At 48.0% G+C, this 10,926-nt stretch overlaps 2 protein-coding genes across 9 annotated transcripts in view; one reads left to right on the top strand and one right to left on the bottom strand.

Moving 5' to 3' along the window:
• LOC124315275 (cytochrome P450 3A2-like) overlaps positions 1 to 10,926 on the bottom strand; it is a 317,765-nt gene that overhangs the window by 108,303 nt on the left and 198,536 nt on the right. The gene's annotated exons all lie outside the window — the stretch shown is intronic.
• The window catches only part of LOC124315089 (supervillin-like), a 28,914-nt gene that overhangs the window by 12,047 nt on the left and 5,941 nt on the right, over positions 1 to 10,926 (top strand). For 6 of the 8 annotated variants that reach the window (XM_046780462.1, XM_046780466.1, XM_046780464.1 and 3 more), the window contains exons 3-15: positions 2,424 to 2,502; positions 3,629 to 3,877; positions 3,963 to 4,216; positions 4,295 to 4,561; positions 4,809 to 6,681; positions 7,219 to 7,361; positions 7,520 to 7,759; positions 8,362 to 8,451; positions 8,521 to 8,950; positions 9,297 to 9,482; positions 9,658 to 9,741; positions 10,140 to 10,632; positions 10,714 to 10,916. In XM_046780462.1, coding sequence (XP_046636418.1) covers positions 2,424 to 2,502; positions 3,629 to 3,877; positions 3,963 to 4,216; positions 4,295 to 4,561; positions 4,809 to 6,681; positions 7,219 to 7,361; positions 7,520 to 7,759; positions 8,362 to 8,451; positions 8,521 to 8,950; positions 9,297 to 9,482; positions 9,658 to 9,741; positions 10,140 to 10,632; positions 10,714 to 10,916 — 4,591 coding nt within the window. The remainder of the gene's footprint in view (positions 1 to 2,423; positions 2,503 to 3,628; positions 3,878 to 3,962; positions 4,217 to 4,294; positions 4,562 to 4,808; positions 6,682 to 7,218; positions 7,362 to 7,519; positions 7,760 to 8,361; positions 8,452 to 8,520; positions 8,951 to 9,296; positions 9,483 to 9,657; positions 9,742 to 10,139; positions 10,633 to 10,713; positions 10,917 to 10,926) is intronic. The other 2 variants (XM_046780467.1, XM_046780460.1) reach the window with 2 other exon arrangements.

The following is a 10,926-nucleotide window of genomic DNA, read 5'->3' as shown; positions in this document are numbered from 1 at the left end:
TGCCAATCTGCCGCTAGATGGCTGTCGATGAGCGACGGCCAAGGGCAAGGAAAAATGTCGGCTCCCGCCCACAGCTGGGGCTGGCTGGGCGGTGGTGGTGGCGGCAACGGGCGAGGAGCTGCTGCTCGCACGACAACAACTGCCCAGCACATCATCGTGATGCACCAAGTCGTCTGCGCCGGTTGCATCCTCACGTCGCTCCTAACTCTGTGCGGCCTCGATTTGACCACCTGCGCCCAACTCCTGTTGGCCCTGCTGGCCCTGGCCGCCGTCTTTTGCGACATGCACTGACTCACTCGCCTACACACACGCATTTTTCACTTTCGATTTCGTTAATTCGTTAAATCGAAATTTTGTGGAAAACATTTCAAAACAAAACAAAATCAAAAAGAAGAAGAAAAACTTTAAGTTTATTTTTTTTTCTTCGCCACCCACCACCACCCCCTTTTTGCCACCCTTATTATTTCTTCCAAGTGCGTGCGTCTCTGTGTTTGTGTGTGTGTGTCTTAGTTTTGTTGGAAATTAATTTTTTGTGTGTGCCCGGCATTTTTCACGGCCCGATTTACTTTGTGTGTTCCTTAAACCAAAAAATTACGGTATGATTTAAAATTCTTTTTTCTCAATTTAGTTAGTAATAATAATCATTATTACTATTATGATTAATATATATATTTAATCGGCATGTTTTGGCGGGGTTGGGCATCGTGTGTGTGCTTATGATTATTTGCATTTTGTTTTCTTTGATATTTACTTATTTTTTCCCAGTCATTTATCTCTTTTCCCCACCCCTTTTAATTATGATCTAATACTATTTTTGCTACCAAAATAAAATTCGGCAACTATTTTTTTCTCTTTTCGGAGAATCAAAATGACGCGAGGAAAATGATGTTCTGCTGCGTCTTGTTTGGTGGGGGGGGGGGGGAACTTTTTTGGTGGCGCTTATTGCGTGTTTGAATAAATTTATTCTCGCGAGGTTGCGTAGATGTAGAAAGGGGGCGGGACACACTGAGAGAGAGAGAGAGCGTTTCCCGAAGGAAATGAGACCAAGGTTTTCTTTCTTACACGTCCGTCTTCTTCTTCTTCTTCTTCTTCTTCTTCTTCTTGGCTGGATTCTTTTGATTTTTTGGGTCCGTCGCCTGTTTTGAATAATCTTTTGGGCGACGAGATTTTTCCATCCATCGCGTATATAGGCAAACGATTGAGTTTCGTGTTGTTGATTTCTTTCCTCGAGGGGTTGGATTGGAATTTACACATCCATCGGCAGTGTTTGTGTGTGTGTATCGACAGTTCGTAAGATTTGAGCCAGAGAGAAGAAAAAGAATTGCGGTTTTTGGTGATTGCCCATCCGGTTTTTTCGTCGATGATTTCGACTTTCTCCCAAGGTTTCCCGACGAGCCACCGCAATTTTTTTTGTTCTTTTTTATTTTGTTTTGACACTTTTTGGGTTGTTTTGTTTTTTTCTTATTGCCTCCTGGCTCTCGGTGAGTCAGCTGTGCGTGAGTCTGCCTGATTGAATGGAATCGAATATAACCCACACACACACACGCCAACAATGGGAAAATAAAAATAAAAAAGAACTTTCTTTTTTTCTTTTCTCCCCCATCTTTGTTTTTTCCGCCCCATTCGTCGTGACGGCCTTGTTGACTCATCCGACTTCCCACCCCCCTTCTTTTACACGGAATGAAATGAAAAAAAAGGTCGGGACCCATCCGGACGGACCTTGTGTCGGCCCCGACTCAATTGATCGTCAATTGATATGAATGTGTGCGCGCTCATTTATCTTCCTAGCTGGATGGAAGTTTTTTTGTTTCGAGTTGGATTCCGACTTTGTGTAGACTGGACAGAACGTGAACTCGTCACGTTACCCAGGATCGAGTAGCTTTATTTCAGTTCGTGATGAAGGGGCCGGCACGATCTGGTCCGTTTTTTTCCAATGAAACACAAAACCGGATCTCCAATGGAAACCGGTATCGTCCGGAAGATCTCAGACCCCCTCCAAACAAAATAAAATTAGACGGGCCCCGTTTTGTTTGTTTCATTTTGATTATTTTTGGTCATTTGAGCGTTTTGGCAAATGCGGAGAAAAACATTCCGATGACCCACCCCGACAAAATAGCTGGCCCTTCCATGTTGGGAATCTAAAACAAACGCCTCCGGTTGTCATGGGATCGTGTTGCCGGGATGTTTTTTTTTTTTTTCCTTTTTTCTTCTTTTTTCTTATTTTGGCGTTGGCTCTTTGTGACGTCAATTGTATGGCCCGATGTGCGTTTTTCTTTTCGATCCCAAACGGCGATAACGTCACCGGACCGAAAGAAAAAAGCTGGCGACTTGCATACCATGTCCGCCCAGCCATGTTGTGCGTTTCTTTCTTTCCTTGTTGAAATTCATTTTCTCTCTGTTGTTGTGTGTGTATGTGTGGACAGGTGTTGCGTCCAAGGGCCGCCAACCGACGACGACGGCCACCACAGCAGCAGCTACTACTACTGCCACTCCGACGTCCAGGTATATTATTATTCCTTTTTTATTTTATTTTTCTCTTTTTCTTTTTAAAAATGAAGAAATCAACAAGTCCGAAATAAAATCTTGTTGGTTTTTGTTGTTCTCGCCCGCAGCTCCCGAACGAAACAGGAGAATAACAATATAACAATTTCGTGTCTTTTTTTTTTCTTTTTTCTTTTCGAAATAATGTACCGTATTTCTTTTGAAAAATTATTGAGGGATGAAGGAAAATGAGCGGAAATCAGGTCTCGATGACCCAAACGGACCTAATGTACAATAACCGGCCATTCCTGTAATCAGATGGCCATTGCTTTTAATTGGGATGGGTTAGACCAATTCTCATAGTTTCCCTACCATTTCGTTTTTATTCCGCACTGTTGAGCATTCCTGTTCTAAATGAAAGAGACTGGGCTTTTTTTTTAATTATAAATTTGTTCTCATTTCTCTCGCATAACAAAGTCCGCCAAGCGAAAAAATATAAAACCGGTCCCGAATTGAAACGGGGTCAAAACGGCTATCAAATGTGTGTAATAGCTTATCCATTTGTAGTCGTTTGTTGAGAGAAATTCCGGTTCTGATGATTTTCCTGTTTGCGCATCGTTAACGTCTCGTCTCGTGTTTCATCACTGGGACTGGGCGAGGGCGGATGACATTTCTTTTCCCGCGCCACGTAATTCCACAAGTTGATATTTAACGATCTTTTTTCGAATTGATTTCGCAGTCGAGTGTCCCACTATCCTAGTCACAAATAGTCACTCTCTTTAAAAAAATAAACATTTCGGTAAGTGACGCCATCATTCAACATTTTTCATATTTATTTATTTATTCATTTACGCCCGTCACACACATCACACGACCAAAATGGCGGAAATGGCCATTTTTTTTCTTAATTTCATCATCGCCCCTTCACTGGCCGTTTTATATTTTTCCTCTTCTCAGTTTCCGCCTCCGCATTCCGTTTCTTTGAATGACGCGCCCTTTTCTTCTTCTTCTTTGGTTTATCCACTCGGTTGATTATTTATGCACATTTTGATATCCTCAATCATCTCACGCAACTTGGCAAATGATGGGAAATTCCGGTTTTGACGAGTTTTTCTTTTCTGTTTTTTTTTATTAATCCGGGTGGCAGGAAATCCAGCGGAGGCGGGCGCAAGATGAGCAACAACAACGAGACGGGAAACGGGAGCGCTCCGGTCACGGCCGTGGAGAAGAGGGACGAGCGGATCGCCCGCTACAAGGAAGAGCGTCGAAAACAGTTGCAAGCCGCACGCCATCAAGCCGGATCGGCGGCGGCGGCCGGAACGCTTGGCCTTGGCCATGACCACAGCTCGTCCAGCGAAGATCTTCCGCACGAGGAGCAGTCGTACGCCAAATACAAGTCAGTCCGTCTGTCCGTCCGCCCGTCCCTTTTCTTTCTTCCAATTGAATCAAATTGAATTTTTTAAAACAAAAATTGAATTTAGGCACCGCAAACAAATGCAGAAGCAACAGCTGGAATCACGGGCGCCGGAAGAGCATCCGCCGGCGACGGCCAACGTCAGCGACCTGGTCAATTGCAACGTGAGCTCGAGCGGGATCAAACGGTTCATCAAACGCGAGAGTCCCTTGCTGGCCAGCGAGGACAACAACGGTTTGGCTCCGGTGCGCATCAACCGGGCCGCCCGGCTCAGAGCCGCCGCCACCTCGGCTACCCCGCCGCCCGTCGAAGACAAGTCGGGTATTATTTTCTTTGCTCCCAATTTTGGTTGAATTGAACTTTCCAAGTTAATTGATTTGAATTTGTTGGTCTGAGCAGTTCAGAGAGTCAAAAGATTGTCGGTTCCCCTGCTGGAAATGCCGCCCATCGATCCGTCAGACGGCCAGGCTGGCCCTGTAGTTGATAATGGCGGCCAGCCGGGCGGCGTAGTTGTGGTCCTCCGACAGAAACTTCCTTCTTCATCTTCATCGTCGTCATTACAGGCCGGCAGCCGTGAAAAAGATAAGAGCACCAAACGCAAATCCAATTTGAACCGGGCCTTGACGGATGAGCAGGTCCTCGCCACCGGCCAAATTGAATCTCAAGGTTCGTTCAACTCTCCCTCCAGTTATTTATTTTTACTTTTTATTTTTATTTTTTATCCCGTCCGTCCACACAAAAATTTGATACTTCCCGTTTTATTTTATTTCTTTTCTGTTTCGGTCAATCGATATTTCCCGCCTCTTAACTCCTCCCCCCCCCCCTCGGGCGTGATAAGATAATTGCATATCAATTAATTACATTTTGGCTGGATTGATAACCTTTTTTGGACATTTTTTAAAATTTGAAACAGAAGAGACGGGCAAGAGGATCAGGAGGCGAAGGACGGCCGAGTTAGTGGCCGGTTCGGCTGCGTCGTCCGCCGAGACGGACATCAGTTCCAGCATCGACAACAGCGCGATGATGTTGCAGCGCCGGACCGAGTTGACGGTCCAGCACCCGCCGACGCGCCAGAGTCCGCAACGAGACCCAGCGGCCGATTTGCGGGCCAATTTACGCAAGACCAGTCAACCGCCGGCCTTCATCCGCCCGCCCGTCCCTGAAATTCACAACATTAGCGAGAGCCTCGTGACGACAACTCCAGTGACGGCTGATAATTCCGCCTCTTTCCCAGCTCCTCCTCCAGTCAGTTCTTCATCGTCCGTTCCGTGGCGGACGGGCAAAGTCGCTTCGGCCGAAAAGCTTCCGCAGCCACTGACGACGACGACGGAGCCCATCAAAACGGAAGATTTAACAGCCCGGATCGAAGCCTTGACGGCCATGGCTCATCAGACGGTGGCCAAGGTGGACCGGTTGACGGGCGGGACGCCCGATCGGGAATTGGTCACCAACGGAGCGCATCCGCCGCCCTCTGGCAGCGCCGGAAGCGTCAAGGCCGTGGCGACCAAACTCCTCAATCGCGTCGCCAACGTCCAACCGGCTCCGTCCAGTCCGACGGCTCTACCTCGTCGCCCGGCCAGCAAAATCGAGCCTCCCAATGCCTCCGTCAATTCCAATTGCAGTCCGGCAGTTAAATTATTACCAGCTGCGACCGCTGGCAGCGCCCAACAGCAGGGGAAACTGCAGCAGGGCCAGCAGCAGCCCCAGCCCCAGAGTCCGTCCTTGTTGCTGTCCAAAAATAGACCAGCCGTCAACCCAATTGAGAAGGCGACGGGCGCCAGTTGTAGTCCCGCTGGCGTCGCTGCTGTGCCACCGTCGACGCGTGCCAACTCCGCCAACGCCTCGTCGTCGTCGTCGTCATTGGCCCGTAAGAAATCAGCTGATCAGAGTCTGGAAAAGACGCAGAACAAAGTAGCAGCCGAGCCAGCGGCCAGCGGGAGTGGCGGCCCGTCTTCCAGCGTCAAAGCCGTCCAGGGAATCCTCAAGAAGAAAGTGGAAGGCGGTTCCAGTGCAGGTGCAGGTGGTGGTGGTGGTGGTGGGGCTGCTGCTGTCGTAGAGTCGACTAGTGTTCGCATCCGGCCGGAAGTGTCGGCTCCGGAATTGTATCCGATCCTCCGCGTCGAAGAAGAAGTCGTGTCCACTCCGCTGGATCCCGTTTCGATCCTGAAAAAGCGATTCGAAGAGCCGACGGAATTATCGGCCGTTGCGCCAGTGGCGCTCGACGGAATCGCCGAGCCGCACTCGATTCTCAAGCGGCCGCTCAGCCGCGACGGCAGTGCCGAATCGGGCCGTTCCCAATCGCCCGATCCCATCAATTCGATCCTGAAACGAGCCTCGCTCACCTCGTCGCCCGGATCAATCCTGCTGCCGGATCAGGTTGCAGCCCTGTCCAGCAACAGCTCTGAACCGCGTCCGATCCTCAAGAAAAGGCCGTCGACGGACGAGCCGGGCGCCGACGGAGGGCCACGCCCCATTTTGAAGAAGAAATCCAGCACGGAAGACGAGCACGAACTCGCCGCTCACAAGCCGATCCTCAAGAGCGGGCGGAGGACGTCGCAGGTCGCCGAGAGAGAGCCGGAAGCCGCCAACCAACCGGAAGAGCCACATCCAGCGGAAGGAGGAGAAGAGCCTCGCCAATTGTCGATAGCCGAGCGGATCAGTTCCATCGAATCGCAAACAAATCCGCCCGTCTCTGCTGCCTCCGCCGCTCCTTGGCGCCTTCAATCGCGCCCAGTCAACTCCGTTCCAGTCAACAATTCCGCCTCTGAATCGCCCATTTCACGAAGGTTTGATTTCTCCTTTCCTTCCCAACTTAATCGATCGGAGAAAATTGGCCAAGTGGATGAGGGTCCGATCAAATTGTTCCAGTCATTTCAGAATTCCGGCGATCCCAGGTTGTTTTTCCTGGGTTCATTTTCCTTTTTTTTTTATTTTTCTAACCACAACCGCAAGCGACTTGTTAGCCACTCGAATTGTGAGACCCTCTAGAAAATTCCAAGTCATTTGATACACACACATCCCGGTCCGCTTCTCTCTGCCGGCCAACCGCAATGCCTGGAAATCATTAAAGAAAAAAAAAAACTCCCAAAAATAAAAACACACAAAAAGGCCTAAGAGATTGCGGAGGAAATGAAAAAAAGGGCGTAGAGATGATATTGCGCCATCCCATCTGGAATTCTTTCGCCCAGTTTCTTTTTGCTTTTCCGCCCGTCTGCTGTTGATTTATTTATTTACTTGTTTACGTCTGCTGGAGGAAAAGAAAAGAAAAAAGAGGAAATTTGTGTCGGTTGAAAGTGTTTACATGTTTATTTCTGTACGTACAGGAAATCCTTGGATCACGTGATCGAGTCGAATCGCAGTGCCGGCCTGGTGGAAGCCGTCAATCGGCACGTCGTCGAGGCGCATGCGCACACCGTCAATGGCACCAGGACCAGTCCCGACATTTTAACCCAACCGGAAGCGGAAGGTAAAAATCAGCCCCCAAGAGAAACTAAATCAGAATCAGATTTTTGTTTGCCCAGTAGATTAAATTCATAAAGCCGGACACAATTAGAATTTAAGTTATTTTTCTCAATCGAACGGACAAAACCAAAACCCCCAAAAAACCCAACCAAAAATCAAAAGTTGCTGCAGATGAATTCGATCCGTCCAAACTGAGCCTACGGGATCGAGTGAAATTGTTTGACCGGCCGCTCTCCGTGGCAGGGCCGGCGTCCGCCCTACCTCCCAAGCGACCGTCCCGCAAGGTCGTGGCCCGCTTCCTGACTCAGCCCGTCACCAGCCGCGAAGTGAGAAAGGCTCTGCATCTGGGCTGGACCAGAGGAGGAGGTCCGTCGACGGCCAAGCCCGCTATTCCGACCATAGGTTAAAAATCACTTGAGTGTTTCCAAGTGTCACTCCACTTTTCAAAAAAACAAATTGCACAACTCACTTCCTTTTTATTTACAACAACAACAACAACAACAACCCAAAAAAAGAGCTTGCTGGATCTATTTGAAAATTGACAAAACTTCCATCTTCTTCGAAACAACCAAATCGATTTCCTGCTGGCGCTAGGGGGGAAAAAAGCAAAATCAGAAATAAAAATGAAATTGACGAATGAGGTTTGTGGACGGACAAGGACGGGCGGAGAATGACTGGCTTATATTCTTTTTTATTTATTTATTATTATTATTTGTTAATTACCGGGGCATGTTGATGCAAATTGACGCTTTTTTAATTATTATTCATCGCTGGTCGACATGTTGTATTGGCTCCTCCCCCATTCCGGAAGCTGGATTCTTAACTATTTTTTATTATCATTTAAATAAGGCGGTTCTGGTTTCTAATCTTCCGGCTCCATCTATTGATCAATCGGACTAAAAAAAAAATCAACCAATATTATAACCAATTAACTTAATTCAATTTGTTATAATTCATTTGGCGGTTTAATTTTAATTGGGTTTTGATTATTTTTGTTGTCGCAGAAATCAGTCAAGAACTTTGCGACGAAGAAACGAAACCCAAAGAAAACGAGGAAGAAGTGGCTGGAGCTTCCGGCCTGGATAGAATCCGAGGTTCGTTGTTATAAAATTACAATTTTCCAAAACCGGATTGAATTCATTCAAAGTTAAAAAAAAAAACAGGAATTTTGCGGCGAAAGAGTTCGGACAACACGACGGAGATGAAGAGCATTTTGAGGAGTAAATCTCCATCCAGCAGCGGCGAGCAGCCGAAATCCATTTTGAAGCGCCACTCGCCGGATGTCAACGAAATGGAGCGGTCTTCTTCTTCTTCCAGCAGTAACAGCAGCTCGGAAGAATTCCCGGTTCCGGCTGAAAATAATTTGGCCGCCCAATTGCTCAACGTCGAAATGGAATCGAAAAATCAGTCGATCGATCCTGCAGGATCTTTCGTCCAGCCGAAGACTGAAAAAACAACTGTGATTAGCCAAACCGATCCGGCCCAGCCAACCCCTACAACTGCAGGCAAACAACAACAACAGGCGAAACCGAGCCCGACCGAGCCGAGTCAATCAAGTCAAAGCCTTGCCCAGTCCACTGTCCGTCGTGAAACGTGAGATATATTCTTCCTTGTCAAATAATCCTCCGTTCTTATTTTTAAATAACCACCACCCCGAAATTCCTCGATATTACGAATCCCGTCAGAGAGCCGCCGGGCTTTTTCCCGACTTGGTCCGGCTTCCCCTAGAACCTAGAAGGGATGAAGAGAGATGGGCATGGCTTCTATAAATCCGTTTCTCCTTTTTTCCATAGCGGGAATCGATACTTTTTGAGTTGTTCTAGTCCGGCCATTGACGCCAGTTGCGTCCGGGTCTCGACGAAAGACGCGAGTTGAATAATTTGACTCCGCATTATTTATTTATTTTTTGATGTTTGTGTTTTGTTATCGATCCATGTAGCGAGACCATCATCTTGGAATCGGAAGGCAGCAGCAGCGGGACTGAGACGACGACCACCGTCACATTCCGGCTGGGAGGCGGCAGCGCCGGAACGACAACCGTCAAACAATCGCAGACGAAAATCAAGACCAACAAAATCGCCAAAATGGATCAGCAGGAAACGAGCGAATCCAGCGTCGCTTCTAGGTAATTTTCCAATTTGTATTTTTTTAAATAAAAATTCCGTCTCGTTTTCTTTTTTCCCCTTCCGCCTTTGCCCCTCCCCTCCCCCCTCTTAATATTACCGGACTTTAAAAAGACAAAGAAAAGAAAAAAATCGAAAAACTTTTTCCCATTATGTAAACGGACGGCAATTGAGTAGCAGCCGGACGGCCGTCTTGATTGTTGACGAGGATGATGACGGCAGTTCATCCGGCGCCGAAGTCAAAACAACGGTATCGTTGAGGTATCCTTTGTGGATGACAGTAGTAAAACCAAACCAAACCAACCAACTTGAATTCACTAAAAGACGGACGAGAAAAACCAAAATACTTTTTTTTCCACTTCAATTCGATGGCCGTTACACACTCGCACCTTAATCCAGCAAGAATCAATTTGCTTCATTAACTTATGTAGTTTTTAAAACTTTTTTTTCTTTTATGCTCGGACAAACTTGAAAACTGTGTGGTATGTTTCGACGCATGCCGGACCGAATTAAAAAGAAAACCAACTGGAACGTTAAAGTTGTTTTTAAAAAATATTTGGCACGATCCGGAATGCTGCAAGGCCTTTTTTCCAGCATGGCGGAATGAAATGAATTTCGATATTTGATTGATAATTGTTAATTTAATTTTAATTTCAAAGGTTGGCGGCCCTGCAGAAGAGCGGCGACACTGAGTGGCGCAAAAGGATTTCCAAGCCGGTACCGGGCAGCCCATCCAGCCCGTCGGCCACGACTGAAGTGGACGAAGCCGCCACCAACTCTGACGGAGACATTCCAACCACCAAGAGCAGCAGCAGCATAGCCGACCGACTCAAAGTCCTGGAAACGGCCCAGAAAGGATGGAAGAACAGGGTCCACGAGCCGGACGCTGCCCGTTTCACCGTGGCCGGCAAGATGGCTGGCCAACAGCAGCAGCGCCCCGTCTCCGTCCACGTCCTCTCCTCCGAAATGATCAAAATCAGCGCCGGCGCCACGGACCAGAAAATCAAAGTTCCCAAACCGGTTCCGTTGCGGGTCAAGGCCGGCGCCGATGGATCGGCCGGCGCCTCCGACTCATCTCCATCCACCGACGACGTCAAACCGCCATTCAACCGATCTACCTCCGATCCCAGCAGCACTCCATCCAGACTCATAGTAAACCCAACCAACAATTCATCCGCATTCCCATCCGCCCGGAACTTTTTTTTTTTAAATTCATTTTTAAATTGAAAACAGATTCCGGGAGTTGGGAAAGTCACTTCACGAATCGTTTCGGTCCCTCGGCCGGACGACGAAACGTTCACTTCCTTCTTTGCCGCCTCCTCCTGGTCGCTGGCCCAGTCCTCTTCAACCCCATCCGTCGCGGCCGTCGTCTCATCCTCGTCGTTCGCCGACATCACGGACGAGGATTTCGAAAGGATCGCCGGATCGCTTGACTTGTAAGTCTCA

Source organism: Daphnia pulicaria, chromosome 11 (genome assembly GCF_021234035.1).
Source record: "Daphnia pulicaria isolate SC F1-1A chromosome 11, SC_F0-13Bv2, whole genome shotgun sequence".
Taxonomy (NCBI): Eukaryota; Metazoa; Arthropoda; class Branchiopoda; order Diplostraca; family Daphniidae; genus Daphnia; species Daphnia pulicaria.
Note: the sequence above shows the minus strand (reverse complement) of the source record. Positions and strands in the feature narration are given on the sequence as shown.